This window comes from Ambystoma mexicanum, chromosome 10 (genome assembly GCF_040938575.1).
Source record: "Ambystoma mexicanum isolate Mex_15411 chromosome 10, UKY_AmexF1_1, whole genome shotgun sequence".
Lineage (NCBI taxonomy): Eukaryota > Metazoa > Chordata > Amphibia > Caudata > Ambystomatidae > Ambystoma > Ambystoma mexicanum.
Window position 1 is genome coordinate 335,270,402 of NC_090932.1, and position 19,656 is coordinate 335,290,057.

The 19,656-nt window shown below is 46.5% G+C and overlaps 1 protein-coding gene across 3 annotated transcripts in view; it reads right to left on the minus strand.

The window, feature by feature from the left end:
- DDHD2 (DDHD domain containing 2) overlaps window positions 1–19,656 on the minus strand; it is a 2,155,663-nt gene that overhangs the window by 642,327 nt on the left and 1,493,680 nt on the right. For all 3 annotated transcript variants that reach the window (XM_069617940.1, XM_069617939.1, XM_069617938.1), the window contains exon 10: window positions 18,405–18,527. In XM_069617940.1, coding sequence (XP_069474041.1) covers window positions 18,405–18,527 — 123 coding nt within the window. The remainder of the gene's footprint in view (window positions 1–18,404; window positions 18,528–19,656) is intronic.

A 19,656-nucleotide genomic window follows, 5' to 3' on the forward strand; every position in this document is an offset into this window, starting at 1 on the left:
AGAAGCAGAAGACACGATGAGCGTTCTGCTGCAGAGAATGCAGAATAACGCAAAGCAAGATTCATCCATCGGGTGTGGTTTAAATAGCCTCCTGTAGTGCTTAGGTGTCTCCTTCCACAGCCACGCCTAGGTAAGAAAAGAGTTCCTGCTTTCCAGAAGAGTTCCAGTGTTCTGAACCTAGGGAGTGGCTCCTGCCCCACCCAACAGGAAAAGTAGTCCCAAACAGAAGAGGATCAGGGATTGAACTGGCAGGTAAGTAAGCAGCATGGTCTGCTGCAGGTAAGTCCACCCAAGCATTATGAGCCCGGCGCTTCCAGCGCTGGGACTGGGCATCTTTATGAGCCTGGTGCCACTGGCGCCAGGACAGGGTCCAAAAGGTCCCAATTGGGACTGGCTGGCACTCGGAACCGGGGTTATGGGTCTGCTTCCAAGGGAGTCGGGCAAGTCCTGATCTTTTGGAAGCAGAGATCATGACAGCACCCCCCTCAAGGCCCCTCCCAAACCGGGCTTCTCCGGGGGTTTGGGCTTGTTAGGAAATGTTCGATGAAATCTTTTGATTAGACGAGGCGCGTGGACATATTCTGCAGGTTCCCAGGATCTTTCTTGGGGACCGTAACCTTTCCAGTCAATCAGGTAAAATAGTTTAGATTTGGAGATCTTGGAATCCAGGATGCTTTTGACTTCAAACTCGAGTTCTCCATCAACTAGAATAGGTTTTGGAGATGTAGTTAGTCGGGTTTGAGGTTGCACGGGTTTTAATAGAGAGACGTGGAAGACCGGATGTATCTTCATGTGAGGGGGCAAGTCCAACTTGACCGCTACTGGATTTACTATGGTAGTGATGGAATAGGGACCAAGGTATCTTGGGTTGAATGTGCGTGGTCCTTTTAGAGGTAGATATTTGGTGGATAACCAGACTTGATCTCCTACTTGATATTGGGGGGCTTCCTTCCGATGTTGGTCTGCTCCTTTCTTGTATTGTTCTTTAGCCCTTTGAAGGTGAGAAACGGCTTCCTTAAAGGCTTGGGTGATTGTAGAATGCAGGTGGTCTACTGCTGGTGTTCCAAGATCTTGGAGTGGATCCAACTCCGAGGTTCGAGGGTGACTACCGTATAAAAGAAAAAACGGGGTCTTCCCAGTTCCCGAGTGGACAGAGTTATTGTAGGCATATTCGGCTATCCAAAGGATATCTTTCCAAGTTTTTTCAGTTTGTTGTAGCATGCAGCGCAAATACTGTTCCAGAGTTTGATTGGTCCTCTCGGTTTGTCCGTCGGTTTGAGGGTGGTGGCTGGTCGAAAGTCTGACATCAATTTGAGCCGACCGACAGCAACTTCGCCAAAAATGAGAAATAAATTGACTACCTCGATCCGAAATTAGAACTGAAGGAAAACCGTGCAGTCGGACGATGTTTTCGAGAAATTCTCAGGCCAGAGTTGCTGCTGTTGGTAAGCCTTTGAGTGGAATGAAATGCGCCATCTTGGAGAATAGGTCCACGATTACTAGGATCGTATTGTATCCGGAGCATGGAGGTAGATCGGTGATGAAGTCCATAGAAAGCGTATGCCAAGGGCGAGGCGGGATGTCAATAGGGCGTAAGAGGCCGGCTGGTTTTTCCTTTTGACTCTTGTTTTGGGCGCATACTCCACAGGACATTATAAAGTCTCTGATATCTTTTTTCCAAGACGGCCACCAGAAGTAGCGCTTGATCTTTTCCGAGGTCTTGGTCATACCGGGATGTCCTTCCATTAAAGAATCGTGATAACAAGAGATTACCTTTTTCTGTAAATCTGTGCTGGGCAGGTATAACCGTTCTTGGAAATATAATAGGTTGTCCTTCACCGTAAAGTCCTTTCCCTGCAGATGCCAATTCTGTATGTCTGCTGGAGTTACCAGTAGCCTGGCTTTATCCTTAACTTCTTCTATGGATTGTGTGGCGATTACACCTAGAATTCTTTGTTCGGGAATGATAGGTACAGGTTTAGGATTGATCAAATGTTCTTCCACTCCCATCCGAGAAAGGGCATCAGCTTTACCGGTTTTTGTACCAGGTCGATAGGTAATTATGAAGTCAAACTCGGCAAAGAATAGTGCCCAACGGAGTTGCCTAGAGGATTGAGCTTTTGCGGTTTTCAAATATTGCAGGTTTCGGTGATCTGTAATCACAGTAATGGTGTGTCGGGCCCCCAGAAGATAATGCCGCCAAGCCTTAAAGGCGGACTTGATAGCTAGAAGTTCCTTATCAGTAATAGTGTAATTGATTTCAGGAGGCGAGAATTTGCGGGACCAAAATGCCACGGGATGCAACTGATTGGTTACTGGGTCCTTTTGTGATAGAACTGCCCCCATGGCAAGGCTCGAAGCATCAGTTTCAACGATGTAGGGGAGTTCTGGGCGAGGATGTTTTAAGATCGGTGCAGAGATATATCTAGTCTTCAAATTCTGGAAAGCTTGTTCCACCTCGGTAGACCATTCAAAACGTTTGTTTTTCTTTAACAAGGCGGTGATGGGCTGGACTATTCGAGAGAATTCGGGGATAAACCTGCGGTAAAAGTTAGCGAAGCCTAACATGCTTTGAACACCTTTTACGGAGGATGGCGATGGCCATTTGAGAATTGCATCAACCTTCTTTGAATCCATACGCACTCCGCTAGGTGATAATATGAATCCCAAGAATTCAACTTCAGTCACGTTGAAAACACATTTTTCCAACTTAGCGAAAAGTTTGTGTTGACGCAATCTCTCGAGGACCATTTTCACGTGTTTCCGATGTTCAGTTTCCGATGAAGAATAAACGAGGATGTCGTCAATGTAAACAACAACACACACATCTATGAGCTCTCTGAGGTCATCGTTCATAAAATATTGAAAGGCGGCCGGGGCATTGCAAAGTCCGAAGGGCATGACCTGATATTCAAATAGCCCATACTTGGTGCGGAAGGCCGTCTTCCATTCATCGCCCTCTTTTACTCGTACCAAGTGGTAGGCTCCTCTAAGATCCAGCTTTGTATATATGCATGCTTTTCTGACTTGGTCCAGGAGTTCAGGGATCAAAGGTAACGGATATCTATTCTTAACGGTGATCTGGTTCAGGGCGCGATAATCTATACAAGTTCTAAGGTCCCCTTCTTTTTTTGGAACGAAGAACAAAGCTGAGGAAGCAGGGGACTTGGAAGGACGAATAAACCCATTCGCTAGGTATTGATCCAGGTATTGTCGGAGGTGAAGATTCTCAGGCTCGGTGAGGGCATAAATTCTACTACAAGGAGGAGTAGATCCAGGTATCAGGTCTATCTGGCAGTCATAAGACCTATGAGGAGGTAGAGAGTTAGCCTGATCCTTCCGGAAAACATCTTGGAATTCTAGGTATTCAGGAGGTAACTGAGGAGCCTCCGAGGAAATTGCTGCCAGTGCAACACCAGGTTGAGGGTGACAAGTAGAGACACATTCTGGAAACTGAACCGTTCTTGCTCGCCAATCGATCTGAGGATTGTGCTTCTCTAACCAAGGAATTCCTAGAATAATCTGGAACTGAGGGGCCTTGATCACATCGAACACGATCTTCTCATGGTGTCCATCTTGACTTACTAGCATCACTTCTTGGGTGGTATGCGTTACTGGTCCGGAGGCTATCTCCGTACCATCCACCGTAGTAATGACGTCCTTTACAGCCTTTGGACAAAGAGTCAGATTCATCCTCAAAACCATTTCATGATCCGCATAATTGCCGATGGCACCGCTGTCGACGTAAGCTTCAATCGCATGTAATCGATCCGGATGTTCAGGGCTAATGAGGACCATAGGTATCACGAAATGCGAGGTCACGGAACTGGTTTTAACGCTCGGCAAGAGGACCTCTATTCTTGTCGGGCGAGGTTGTTTCCCTGCTCAGAGTTTGTGACCCTGTTAACTGCAGCTCCTACTGCCTTCTTGGCTGGTTTCACCGGACAGTCTCTAAGAAAGTGCCCCGAGTTTCCGCAATAGAGGCATAATTGCAGCTGTTTTCTCCTTTCCCGCTCCTTTTGTGTTAGTGGTCCTTTCAGGCCCCCTATTTGCATGGGTTCCCCGGAGTCTACTCCTTTGGTAGGAGTTGGTGGTTTGGAAAATACTCGAGCATCAAACTTGGAACGATCGGCCTTCCTGTTCTGCAGTCTGTGGTCAATTTGAACGACTAAGTCAATATAGTCCGAACAGTCTTGCGGGGGATTCACTACTTGGGCTAACACATCTTTGAGCTCTCCACGTAGACCTCTATAAAACAGCGTAATCCTTTTGTCCTCAGGCCATCGAGTTTCCACTATCAGTCTGTTGAAAGACGCAATATAAGCCAAAAGGTCTTGATTACCCTGTCGCAATGAAAGGAGCTCATTGTCCAAGGCCTGCCCCTGTGAATGTCTTGCAAACTGTTTTTCCATACTGAGCTGAAAAGCTTGAAAATCATGGAGAACCGGATCATCTTGATTAACTAGAGGGATCGACCAGTCTGCCGCATTGCCACTAAGGTACGAAAGCACGAAAGCTACTTTAGCTTGATCAGTTGGAAAGGCTGCTGGCCGGCATAAGAAGTGCAACCGGCACTGATTAATAAATACTGCAAACCTCTTTGGGTCACCAGAAAATCGTTCGGGCGGAGCCAGGGGTACATTCCCAGGTAGGTTGATCTGCACTGGGTTCGTAGAGGATGTAGAAGGAAGATTTGCCCCTGATGCGGGTAACGGAGTTTGTCCAGCTTGTGACTGTAGCAATTGTCTAGCGAGATCGTCTGTTCGCTCCAAGGAAATAATCAGTTCCCTTCTTAGAGCATTCGTTTCCTGACGGGCTGCATGCACTTCTGCTCTTAGTTCCCCAAGTAACTGGGCTAGCTGGTCGGTATCCGAGGTTTCCATAGCGCCTGGGTGGGAGTTTTGCGATAGGCTACGCGTTCTGTAACGCTCACCTGATTCCCGCAGAGGCGCCGGTCTTGACTGGGTGAATGCGCATCTTCAAAGGTGATGTGTAACACACGGTTGGCTCTTTGGGCTGGACCTCTGTGCACTGTATGTCTGACTCGAAGAGTAAGATGTCTGCAGATAGAAAATATGGGATTAATGAACTGGGGTTATTGGGTGCCTCTCTCCTCTTCCCTTTCTCTTCTCCTGTAGAACCCCAAAGGTTAACACCCTCACCTTAGGTAAGTGAACGCCGAGCTCTCCATCTGCCTCGGGGCAGGGTGCCGTAACCAGTTTCTTCACTGGATAAGGGTGCAGGCCTCTTGACCTCAGAGGACTGCTGTCCGTCAGTAACTGCATGAACGGTAAGTTCTGGGCACTTCAAATGTCTTAAAAGTCTTTTGTAAAGATATCTCTTGTTTTGCAGGGTTCCGGCGATGGCGGATGGCAGGCTGATGAGAGTTGAGGATCGAATCCGCGTGAGGAATAGAAGCGCCTGGAAGCACGTAAGTAAGCGCTTGTAGCCTGCTTCACGATGCGCACTAACTGTCCCTTTTATCTTGCAGGTACAAGTTCGGAGCTTTAGAGAAGCTGAAGGGTGCTGGAATACCCACTGGATTCGGCGTGGGAAGGAGTAATGGCACGTGAGTAATAAAGTTGCCCAATGTCTTTAAACGCACCTTCTTTTGTCTTTCAGATGCGGGATGCAGCACCGATGGCCTCCGGAGCGTGCGAAGAGCTGGTAAGCGTTTGTCTTTCAGATGCCGGAATGCAGTGCGAAGACCTCCGGAGCATGCAAAGAGTAGGTAAGCCTTTGTCTTTCAGATGCCGTAATGCAGCGCGAGGCGTTGGTGACAGCCGATGGACCAGGTAAGAGATGCGCTGCCACTGAAGACCGTAGTGCTAACCTGTTCTTTCTTTGTCTTTACAGGTGCTGCTGAAGACTGGATTCCAGGATGGTAAGCCTTTGTTCCCTTAGGCCCAGGATCAGAAGCAGAAGACACGATGAGCGTTCTGCTGCAGAGAATGCAGAATAACGCAAAGCAAGATTCATCCATCGGGTGTGGTTTAAATAGCCTCCTGTAGTGCTTAGGTGTCTCCTTCCACAGCCACGCCTAGGTAAGAAAAGAGTTCCTGCTTTCCAGAAGAGTTCCAGTGTTCTGAACCTAGGGAGTGGCTCCTGCCCCACCCAACAGGAAAAGTAGTCCCAAACAGAAGAGGATCAGGGGTTCAACTGGCAGGTAAGTAAGCAGCATGGTCTGCTGCAGGTAAGTCCACCCAAGCATTATGAGCCCGGCGCTTCCAGCGCTGGAACTGGGCATCTTTATGAGCCTGGTGCCACTGGCGCCAGGACAGGGTCCAAAAGGTCCCAATTGGGACTGGCTGGCACTCGGAACCAGGGTTATGGGTCTGCTTCCAAGGGAGTCGGGCAAGTCCTGATCTTTTGGAAGCAGAGATCATGACACTTGCCCATTTCATGATAAGTCCAGTGAGAGTTTCTAGGGCCATTGGAATGACTAGAGACCCAAGAGCGCGGTAATGTAAGATACCGTGCACTCTTGTTTCATGTTGCTCAAAAGATGCAACATGAGGAAAGGACTAAGGGAAACAAAGCCTCCCGGTACTGACTGTCTTAAGAAAATGTCAGTTTCCCCGTAAGAATGGAGCGAAAGCCCAGAGGAGTGCGGCGGAAGGCTGCGCTTCTCTGGCAAAGTGTAGCTCAGGGTGTAAAACAATAGCAAAAAGTTTGGGGGTTGCCACATGGAAGGAAAATTACCTACAATTATGAAATCTTTCCTAACAGCCGATGATATCTTACTATACTTGGCCAATCCACATGAGGATACTCCAAATGTCCTCCAAGTAATTCAGGAATTTGGAAATGGTCGGGTCTTAAAGTGAACGCAGATAAATCCACTCTTTTTTTATACAAAAAGCAAGGGTAATGAAGGCCGTAGCAATGCTTTAGTAGGGGGAATCCCAACAAACTATAAGACTCTTAGATATTTGGGAACCACAAAGGGACTTTATGAGGCTAATTTATCCCCGCTAATGAAGGAAGTAAAGAAGGACATGGGGAAGTGAACGCATTTAACTATATCACGGTTGGTTGAGTGAATGCCCTAAACATGGCGGTGCTCCCAAATTATTTTATCTATATCAAATGCTCCAGATCACTATCCCAAAATGCCATTTCGCAGAAATGAAGGGGATGATCAATAGGTTTGTGTGGCATGGCAAAAAACAAAGAATAGCGTATGAAATTCTGGCCCAGCCGAAAGATAAAGGGGGAGTGGAACTGCCTGACATATATGAATACTACCGAGCCTCACAGTTCAGGGCGCTAGAACCTCATTTGAGAGAAGATAACCAAAAACAATGGGTGGCAACTGAAAACTATAGAATGAGATCAGTCTCACTGGGGGAGTGGCTGTGGGCTTCAAAGAAATCTTTCCCGAGCAGCATCATTAATCATTTTGCTATGGGCACACTTCTGAGGCTTTGGTGGAATAAGAGGGAAATTAAACGACTCACAACATGGCCGTCACCAATGAGCCTGTATATGGGCCCCCCCGATTCGGGATGATGTAAGAGATCCGTTAAGGTTCCAAAGCTGGTACGAGGCTGGGTTGATAAGGGTCGGCCAAATGGTGAAGCAGGCAGGATGCATATCGATACAAGAGCTAGAAGTCGTACTGCAAATAGGCCCACTTGACGTGTTTACATTTCTGCAGCTGAAGGGGATCTTGTTGGCAAGGAAATGGAGGGAACAGCTGAAGAGGGATCTAACCCCCATGGAAAATATCTTGAGTGGGTAGACCAACACGAAGGGCCTCATTTCCAGGTTGTATATAACTCTGATGGAAGCAAAGGGTACTAGAGTAGAGGGTCTGAGAAAGAGATGGGAAAAGACATGGGTGCGCCGATCTCTGACGCCTTGTGGTCTCAAATCTGCTCGGCAGGGCATAAGACAAGACTTTAAGATGTTTGCCCAAACAAGTCCAAAGTGCTGGAGGGGATGTAATGTAGAAGCAAACTATTGGCATATGTGGTGGTCTTGCCCTAAGTCACAAACCTACTGGAGGGAGGTCCTGGGCTGGATCAGAAAAGTGGAAGGGATCTCAAGGGACAGCGATCCCAGATTGGTTCTTTTTGGCCTGGAATTGCATGACAATCGCTGGGAGAGGGTACCGCATATGGTGCACCTTTTGCTCTTGGCTGAAAGAGTTTGCATAGCAATAGGGAGGAAATCGGAAACTCTTCCGACTGAGCAGATGTGGTCTAAAAAGGCCAAAAAACTGTACGAGATGGAGAATTTAATAGCTCAGCTCAGCTCCACAATGTGACCTCCACCAGAGAGATGGAATGGGCCTCCTTCAAGGAAGCCTACAGAAAGACGGTTTTTGCTGTTTATTTCTTGTGAATGCCGAATAGCCTGGATTGATTACGATTGTTCCATGTTTAGACTTGCAATGTGGGGAGGGGTGGGGGATGGGGTAGGAGGGAGACAGTTTGGTTGGGGCATACAATGTTCATGTTTTTGATGATGTTCTGGTTTTACTGCTGAAGTTTAACACAAAATGACAATAAAATCAAATTTTAAAAGAAGGAGCATTTAAAAGGTGGAGGGAAACGGTGTGTGAAAAGATTGGAGCCATGATATGGGAAGGGGAAGTAATGTCATTTGCAGACTGCAAAACACATGTGGGAATGAGAGAAGAAGATCGCTTTGAATATACCAAGCTCAGACATTGGTTGAGGCAGAAGGAGACTCGGCAAGCCGCACTGAGGCCACTAACAAAATTTGGAGCATTCATCACCTCACACTCTGGGGACAAGCACCCAGTGGCAGACATATATAAACTGTTGCAAGATTGGCCAGACATTAGATTTGGCCATACCAAGCAGCATGGGAAAACGCGCTAGGGGAAGCAATACCCATGAGACACTGCGAAGATCTGTGGAGGAACATAACAAAGTTGACCTGGTCACTCAACTGCGTGAGTCGTGGTATAAAATGATGCTGCAGTGGGATTACACCCCCTGCAAACTGCACAAGATGTCTCGATCTACATCCGAGAAGTGTTGGGAGAGGATACAAGGGAGTGGGGTATTGGATACATATCTGGTGGGGTTGCCCCAAGATCAAAAGGTTCTGGGAGGAGATGATGAAAAGTTTACAGGAAATAGCCCCGGAAGACCTTCCCCTGACAACATCAGAGACCCTGGTTGGGGCCCAGAGCCAAACAAACTTGAAAACGCAAAAAAGAGCCCTGACAACGGCACTACTAGCCGCATGGCTGGTAATAGCCAAAGATTGGAAACAAAGCCCCCACCCCCCCCCCCAATGATCATTTGATACCGCAAGCTCTGAGACATAGTGGTGATGGAATGGATGACGTACAAGGCTCAAGGAGATGCAGACAGATTCCAGAAGGAATGGGGAGAAATGCTACATTTTGTGAAAAGTGACTTTGTGCAACAATGGTGCCCCCAAAAAATCTGGGTATTGGATATAAACTGACATAATGATATACATAAAGGAGAACAGTGGTGAAACGACTTGAACACATCAGGAGAGGCGGGAATTGGGAAGCGGTTCCTTTTGGGGGAGAGCGAAGGGGAGGAGGGGAGGAAACATTCTTTTTGTTGGGAAATGTTTATCAAATGGCAATAAAAATATGTTTAAAAAAAAATATGAGAGGCTTCTCTGCCATCATTGCCCATAGAGAGGAAGCCCTCCTGCTTCTCCCCCTCAGGGATGTGATCTGCCACATTGAACACAGCAGGCCAGATACTGAACAAGAACTTTGCCAGGGTGCAAGAGGCTTTTATCGTGCAAAAGATGAGGCTGCCCGATGCAAAAACGTCCTTTCCCCAGGCATCCAGCCTCTTACTCTCCCTGTCACGAGGGAGAGAAGGAAAGGTGGATGACTTAAAATTCACTGTCGAGCCCTGCACCACTAAACTTTCAGGAGAGGCATGAGTGGACAAGAAAGTTGGATCTGAGGGGGCAGGACGATGCTTCCTAGCCAACTTCCTGTCAACCGCTGGTGCAGATGCAGGCCTCTCCAACATTTCCAGCACTGGAGCTTCAACTGCCACATTAAATAGTAGCAGAGTTTCCCTTGTGGGTCCTTCATCCAGGATGTCCGGCAAGCCAAATTGAATCTTGGGCCTAGATTGAGCAGATATGCCTTTGGTATATGCCACCTTATCCATCAGTTACTGAAAAGATGCTTCTCTTCGGAACACTGAACAAGACTGCCCGACTTCACGCTTCGCCTTGTGGATGTAGGTGAAGATCTTCACTCCGTTTCCATAGGATCCTTGGGTGCATGGACTGGCACAAACCACCATCATGGTGTCATGCTCCTCGCCCAAGCAGTAGAAGCAAATCTGGTGCAGATCCGATACCAACATCTGCAGGCCGCAATCTTCACATGGTTTGAAACTCGTCTTTCACAAAGCAGGGCGTCGAAGAAATTTGAAAAACCTCAACAAGTGTGTTCCTGAAGTGATCAGAGTGTGCAGAAAAAAGAAACTGAGGTCAGGGGCATGGCATCTCAATATATATTGGGCCCAACAACCTGTCCCGTGCAAGGTGCGCAGAGGCATTGGACAGCCAGCGGAAAGTTTCAGAAGATCAGCTGCACAGTGCATAGGATATTACAGATAAGGAATCGGTGGGAGAAAGGAACCATTAGAAACCAATATTCTTGGACAACATAGCAAAATTACTTTCACTGCCAGGGCTGCAATGCTTTCCTATGGAAATTAGTAAGTATACATACGTCTTAAGGGTAGTGCAAGCATTGTATATTTTCCAGATCTTTGTAATCCACTATCCACTACAAAATAGTACTGTACTTTCATAACAGTGTTTGACCAGTCTAAAGCTCGACCTGGGCAAGGAGGTAGTAATCTCTGCTATTGCCAATGAGGATCAGTGTATCACGCTCTTGGAGACTGTGGGGTCTCTCAACCTGCCTGGCAACAACTCTGTGGGGACTAAATATTTCTCTTCAGCCATTCAATTCACTAGAAACATTGTGATGTGTGGGGAAGAACTAGCAGTGTGCATGCGTATACAATAGCACCACTAGTATAAGGGGGCACAGCACCAAAGCAAATATAAGGCTGTGAGATATCAAAGACATGGACCCTGTACATTGATCAGACTGAGGATACCAGTACCAAATTGGCCTGCCTATGAATTTGGGAACTCATTTAGGTAGTGGAGCAAGATTTATGAAGCATGACATGGAGAAAACACAAAATACCATAATGTAAGTTCAACACCTTTATTTATATGGTCCAGATGGGCCAGAATAATGACTCTAGGATCCAAGTAAATCCAACCAGAGGTAAGGGTCACTACAGTAAACTGGTTAGGATGGGTTATTCAAAATGTCTCAGACTCTTAACTGAGGGGAAACTTACCTTTCCAAGGATCCCTTGTATCATTTACAAATCTAGGCATACAGTGTCCAGCAGGCTACTTGCTTCTTGAATACAACTCACAGCTAAGGGATATAGAGCGCCTACTATCTTCTTAACAATCGCCTACAAACATGCACTTTACGCCCTGGTGTTGGTAAATGCGAGACCTATTACCTGTCTTGTGGCCGTAGGTCGCCAACCTGGGCCATCATTAATACCTTTAAACATATTACTATCAGCAAGTATTATTTACTCCCACCTCGCTTAGGGTTTTGTGGGGCTGTGATATTGTGAACCTTTATGCTGGGGTGACCCTCTTGAGCAAACTTTAATAACTTTCAACAAACACCTATCAGCAAGTATTTCTTTCGCTTGCTTAGGTTTTGTCTGTGAGACTGATGTTGTTACTCTCCAGCTATGTGTCACCCTTATGGAACTATTAGTTCTTTCAGGTTAGTAGAATCTTCTTGATATTTGTTCCAATCTTGTCCAAACGCTCCCACAGCCACTGACTCTTGGCAGCGTACTGGTATGGCCTGGATATTGCCTGCAACAATTCTCCTCTGCTATATCTCCTCTTCTTTGCTCTACTCTCCCACACCTTCTCTCATCGAGCCACCTTCTGGTCTGTAGCCCTGTCTCTGCGACCCCTACTACTGTATCCCAAGCTCTTATAAAATTGTTTTGATTAACTAATAAACGCTTAGATTTGTTATTCCATCATTCCTATCTATTGCAAGAATGGTATTGGCTATTTGCCACACTTTATTGCTCGCCTTTATTTATTTCCCTTCATTATAGGTTCATCAGCTGTACTTGATTGTTCTACCCCTGTTTGTAATCTGACCTAATTAGAACTGGAGTGGCCAAGGGCTTAATTTCAAGTGAGGTGGAAGTAAATTTGTTTAGTGACAGCTCTGAAGGGCAGAACCACACTCCACTAACCGACCCAAGCTGGTGCACAAATATTTGGGAGCATTTTGGAAGCATTTGGGAGCATTCTGAGAATGGGGAAAAGTGCTTGAATCCGAAAGGTAAATGTTGGAGCAGATGATCAGGAGCTTACTCTAGTCCGTGAAAGTGGAAAGCTTTGTTTCATGAATCACAAAGGTAGAAATGCATACATGGTTTTGGAAGAAGCTTCTTTTTCAGGAGGGGTGACTGTTTCGGCTAGAGATTTTTAACATGATCTAGTCTTGTTCATATAAAACATGAGGGCCTGGGAACGGAGAAGACGAAGTAAGCAATACAACCCATTAACCTCCATGTAGTACATCGCACAGTGAGCAGGCGTCCCTGGTCCACAGAACCCCTCTATGGTGGGAAAGAGTAGCATTTAATAGGACTTAGTCATAGAGTTTAGAGACTGTAAAACTGAATAAAGAATATGAAAGTCAATGTTCTCAGTTCTTTCCTTCTGATGCTTTGGCTCCTGTCTGGGACATTTATAGATACTCCTGATTGCTGAAGGCAGCAGGGAAGCACCCCATTTGAGACTATGGGCCTCATTCCGAGGTTGGAGGTAAGTAACGGTCCTTCCCAGCTTGGCGTACATAGCGTGTCCGTGCAGTCATCAGTCTGCTTATAGAGGACTATTACGACTTCGCGGGCACAAGCTTTCCGTCATGCCGGTAAGGGCATTACCGCCATGCCGTTAAAGGCATGAAATATGACCTTAGCAGCATCATGCATAGCGCAGATAGCACTACCGGCACGAACCAATGCGGCATTAGCGGTGACTGCCAATACTGGTGACCGCTAATAGCGGTCACCGTAAATAAGCGGAACCGGAAGTAGCGTCATCGCACAGGAACGGGAAGGAGCACGGCAGCCATCTTTAAAAACACAATCCATTGCCAACCTTAGCACACAGGACCTGTGAGACTCTGCTGTTTGTCAGAAAACACTCTCCAAACACACCACTATGCCCAAGGCCCTTAAGAAGGGAGCTGCCCGCCAGTGCAAGGAGGGATTCAATGAGGATGAGTTGGAGATGCTAGCCGGGACACTGCAGGAGCATGCTGGGATAGTCTTTGCCAACAGCATGAAGAGGGAGGCCATCTTTAAAAAAAAAGGAGATCTGGGCACTTGTGGCACAGAAAGTTAGTGCTGTCGGTAACACTCCATGCACCACCAAAGGCTGCTGTAAGCGCTGGGAAGACTTGCGACTCAAAGAAATATACTCTCAGTCAACAGGAGCCAAGCAATGGCAACAGGAGGAGGTCCCAGATCACCCATCAAGCTGACCCCATGGGACGACATCTGCGCCAGCATGATCGGAATGGAGGGGATAGAAGGTGTTGGCGAGATGGAGTGTGGCGCCACAACATCGGCCGATGGAGGCGAGTGTCCTAAGAAAACATTGTAATGCTGAGTCTGATGAAAGTCAACCAATATGTCAGTCCAAAGAGTCAAGCCATGGTCCAACACACACACTCCCAGCAAAGTAGGCGGACGCATCACAGACACATGCAGATGCCTGCAGCAAGGCAATGGCGTACCTGACGCATACCAAACAAAGATGTAAATGCCATAAGTCACATTTTGGAGGGGTATGGGGGGGGGGAGGATGTGTCGGGGAGTTGTGGGGGGGGGTGAGGGTGTGTGGGGGAGTTGTGGGGGGAGGCGGGTGAGGGTGGTGGAGGGTTTTTGCACTTTCATTATCATTGTTCTATTTAATACACCCGTTGAGTGAAAAGCAAGACCTGAGTGGACATTCATCATTGCGCATGTGTCATTTATTCATATACAGTGCATAGTGTGCATGTACCCACACACCCAGTGGCCTCTGTCAGCATATCATGTCACCCTCTGCAGCCATGTCTGTCAGTTATATTGTGCAATCACTGACTGACGCACAGCACGTCCCTCTTGTGCATCGGCACCTCAATGATGTGCAGCCACTTCTTCTTCATCCCCTTCATCACCACCAGGTGGTAGCAGTTCAATGTCAGGGGCACGTTGCGTCGGATAAACATGTGCAGCATAAAACATGCCATGATGGTCTTGGCCACCTTCTCATGCCTGTAGAGGAGTGCCGCACCTGATGGCCTAAGGCAGCTAAACCATGCCTTCAACAGGCCAAAGGTCTGGTCAATGACCACACGGGTAAGGGTGATGGATCGATTGTAGTCCTCCTCATGCCTGTTCTGTGTGTTTCAGACAGGGGTGATGAGCCACGGCATCATGGAATAGCCACTGTCACCTGCATGGGAGGCATGAAAAGCTATATGTCAGTCGATTGATGATGGACAGCTGTACTAGTCACACATGTTGGCAGATTACCGTTGGTCACATGCACATTTCCCTGGTTGTATGGACGCCATTTTTAGGCCCTCAATGTGTCCTGTGCCATGGAATGATGGTGTGGGTTGCATCTTCAAGATGATTCACGTTGTGCTCTGCCGTATTGTAGCTCATGCATTGTGTACGCATACAGCTGTGTTTGTGTGAATTTAGTGATGTGTTGTGTTCTGTAGGATTTTCTGATGGGGAGCGTTGGCAGTAGGCTCTGCAATGTTAGGTATTCTGCGCTGATTTTTCCCATGGTGACATGCAACATTCCTGTGGGTGATTCGGGATATCGGGCACAACAATGTGTGATGATCTTGCTTGCGTCGCCTTCCAACTGCACCTGTTTGTAGTGGTATAGTTTGCGATTATGGTAAACCATCTCCATGGCATGGAGGCCACCTTTTGTTTCTAGAATCTCCTGGGGAGTCCGTGCTAGGGATATGTATTCCGTTTTGTGCTTGAGGAGGCCATCCAGCACTTGTTTCAGGATGCAAGTGAATGAAGGTGGTGATATGCCATGCATGCACCACACTGTGTGCTGGTAGGTGGCTGTGGAAAGGAAGTGGAGCACCAACACTACCTTCAGTGGAGGGGGGATGGCGGTGCGTATTTCAATGAGGCTGACAATCGTGTATCATGTCCACAATGGTGTTGATGGTGTCCCGGTCCAGACGGTACAGGGTGTGGTTGTGCTGCGGGGCTGGGTTGGAGGGACTGGCTCTGATGTTTGGGATTGGGGGCTGCATGCGTGGTTACGCTGGCTGCACTGTTGGGGCATGCTGGGCCTGTCTCGCCCTCCTTCTCCTGCTGTGTCTCCTCTGTGGTGCCTGCTGTTGGTGGTGTTGCTGGTGTTGCAATGCATGCATGTCCTCCAGCTGAAGTGTTGATGCTACTATTGGATTGATCTTGGTGTGGGAAGTGGTGTGGTGTGTGGGTGTGCTCCTTTTGGTCAGGCCCAGACTCCATTGCCTCTACCTGTGCTGATGGTGTGCACCTGTGGCAGTTGGGAACAATGCACATGGCATTTTACGGTTGGTCAGAGATGCCAGTATTTACGGCATGCCGGAAACCACTTTTTACGCCTTCATGATGCCGGTATTTGCATGTCCGCTTCACTTGTGATCTCCTCCAGTTTACGGCATGCTGCTATTGCCGGTATGATGGGCCGTGTGCCCGCGCCAATGCTGCTATTAGAGGCACCGTAATTTACGATGCCGCTAATAGCGGTTTGGCTGGTCAGAATAGCCGTAGCGGTAAGCGATGCCGGTAATCCTTTACCGGCATCGTTTATCCCTTACATCCAACCTCGGAATGAGGCCCTATGTCTTCTGCATTTTTTTTACTTAATATTATGACTGCCAAAGGATAATCCGGTACTCACAGATTGATTGCTTATGTCCCCTTCTTTGGCCATCTTGCTTTTGTATAGTTATGGTGATCTGACAGCAAGAAAGAGGCACTCTTGAGGGGTGGAGTATTACAAATAAAAAAAGGACCACAGCACCAGTGCTCCTTCAGTACACCAATTTTTGAGAAATCAAAAAGTGAAGCAGTGGTGATGTATTCCTATAATGACAGACACAGGTGGTGACCTCTACCATTAGTATATCTATGGTGAGTTCAAAGGGATGACACCTTTTGAGATGCTTGGCCAAATTAGCCAAATATCGTAGGATCCAGATGTGTGGTTTTAGAATTAGGGACACTGGCAACAAAAGTTACAAGGGGGAATCATAACCATGAAGGATTTGCTTTAGATAATTCTTACCTAAGGATCTACTGGTTGAGTTGTCACTGTGGCATCTCCCCAAAAGCAAAGACCCCCGAACAGTATCTTACTTAAGTAAGCTGTCTGATAGAATAGGAAGGGGTTTTCTATCCTGTGGTTTTAAAGTAGGTGGTAATGCTTGCATAGGCATGGCAATATGGCATTGGGGATGACTCAATGGTTGGATCGCCAACTCAAATTATATACACCTCCCATTATGCTACAGCCATTAGACGTCCTATGGCAGAAAGCCATTTATTTGTTCAACTAAGACTTGTATTGTTCCAGCTCTGGTACATGATGACCCAGCAAAATTCAATTTGTCTCATAAAAAGGAACAGGAACCGAGCTGTACGGACTAGTTTCCCCGGCAGAGGAAGCGGGTCCTGTAGTTTCAAGTCATTTAGGCCGGTTGTCCATTAGCTTGGTATTGTCTAATAAAGAATAACAGAGAAATAGATGGGAATACACAAAACATAAAATCTCCAAACAGGATTATGTCAGTGCATAGATAAATCAGAGTGCAAACAGTGCCTCAGGAGAAAAACACAGATTTAAACTGCGGCTTAGTTTTAAGTTCTGAATGGTTAGAGTGACAAAACGTAGTTGAGGGTGACAAACACATTAGATATAAATAGGGAAGGACTATACATGAGTGGCAAACCAGGAATATTAAACTGGGCTCAATTTTTATGTAAAATATGATCACATTTATTGTAAACGGTTGTGACAGAGCCCTTAACATTTGTATACGTATAGGAAAAGCTTCTGTTCAGTACTGACTTCTCAGTGGAAAGGTAAGTTGAAAATGTTTCTATGTCACTCTCGGAGCCAATGGTAAATAAATTGTTCAATCATTCATCCATTGCCTTCCTAATGAGTATCCCGACACAGGTGGCAACCTCATCAAGGTTTCTTGGTACAACAACTTCTTAAAAGCTGATCAACTTGCCATTATCTTTTCAACCCCCACTGAGAATATGCCAGATAGTAAGGACTTTGCCCGCCAAAGGTTAAAAAAAAAAAAAGAAAATAGGACTAAGGTTTTGTGTGATGCTAAAGACACCCTTAAGGAATGCTCAAAAATATGTAAGTGTCATAGAAATACTTTAGAGAGCAGTAAAGATCGAGCTTCACAAGCAATTGCTCATCAGCCTTAAAATCCAGGGAAACAGAAAAAAAAATACTTTGAAACAATGTCGATACAATTCATTCAGCACCCATTACACTAAACCGTTTGTGTCATTTACTTTAAAAATCCCATTGGGAATGAATCAGACAAATGAGTCACAACCTTAGAATTAATTTTCCCCTAAAAGCAATGACATTTATTTATGGGGCAATGCATATATGTCCCAGAACTGTGCATTCAGTCACGCAAGCCTAAGGAAACACTCTGGGCCTCATCACGAGTTGGGCTGTATTCCCGGCTGTACTACCGCCGACAGTAATAGCTCTAACACCGACCTGACTGGTGGTATTACCACAGGATCACAGGTAGGGCCTTAATGGTAAATCCCCATTCCTGATTGGGTCCATTGAATCCAATGGGGAATTTTCGGTGCTAATACTGCGGGCTAATACAGCCGGCTGTAATACCGCCGAAACCAGGGATTTTCACCTCCAGAAAAAAAGCTGGAGGTAAAACAGCCGATTTAGCGCCCAACTTGTAATAAGGCCAGTCCTTAAATGCGGCGGTAATACCATTAGCACCGCATTTAAGGGCTACAGCACTCGTGATGAGGCGCACTGTCTAATGTTTGTAGACTTCTGCACAGAGCCATCTCTATGCAATAAGACTTTCAAACAATTAAAACGGTTCAAAACCACTTTGAACCAGAAGTGATCCTACCACACAAACACCAGTAGGATAGCCAAAAACTGCCTTGTGTGAAAGAAGGAACTTAAAACTGGAAAGGGGGTTAACAAACGACTTCAGGAATACATATATTATTGAAAAGGGTTGTATTTACCAGTGCTTCTTTATCTATCTTCTCCTTCTCAAAGAGACTCGAAAGATCAGACAGTCCCAGTCGTTGTAGGACACCATGCAGGGTGAGTGTATCATCCATGTACTTAGCATCTGCTTCGGGGAACTGGGAAGGGAACAAAAAGCGGGTTCAACAGTCAACAAGAGTCATTGCCTAGCTGCCGTGACCCCACCTCTTCAACCACACTAGGATATTCATGATCATTTTTAAACAAAATAGTTATTTGGTTTTCTTAAGATCTGAACAAGAATCAAAAATACAAAAAGGTAACATTGTCCCACAAAGACCCCGAAAGCCCCCTTTTTACCCCGTACCGATCCTTGAGCCTCTTTACGGTTAGTCTTTACCCTATTTCCAGAATGCAGATTTTATGTGGACAGTAAGTACCCTTCTCTGAAGTTTTCACGTAAGTTCATCACCTCCTCCCAGTCCGTTATAAATTTGGCTTGGTTACCCTGTAATGAATAAGTCATCCATTCCATCATGAATTGCCAAACTTTGGCCAGCCAGTCTTGTTCTAGTGGGGGTTCCTTGACTTTCCATTTTTGAGCGACCACTAGAAGAGCTGCCAATGAAGGAATTATATATACCTTTCGGGTGGTTTTTGCCCATCATCGCCTATTGGTGTGTCTATTTAGGCATAGTAGACCCTTCCTTAGACCCCTGGGTGTCTCAGTTCCATATGTTGCATGCACATGTTGATTAATCGGTTTCCAGTATGCCGCCAGTTTTGGGCACCCCCACCATACGTGCAGCCCGTCCACCACCCTGCCACATCCCCACCAGCACTCCTCTGATGTATCGGGGTACATTTGTTTCAAGCAAGTGGGAATTTAATGCCAGCGAAACTTGAACTTATAAAGAACTCTATTATCTGCATTTCTTGGGTCAGCCTTAGAATATTCATAATCATTTTAGGTGACATCAGAGCAATGTAAAGTCAAATGTAAGAGCAACAGAGAGCAGCATAACTGTACACATATTAAATAGGCTTGCTGCAACTAAAATACACATTACAGTACCCTTTGTTTCATGAGAAGAACAAGTTACTTTCTTACCTGGTAATGTTCTTTCGATGGGATGGTCCGACGACGTATTCCATATCTAAAACAGGTAATGTCCACAGCTTTGCTGCTCCAGAAAATCTTTGGCGTCTGCGTCCTGCGTCGATGATGTCGATGCGCCGTCCTAGAGGACCTCGCCCGATGTGATAAGTAGGTCGCACGACGCCCAT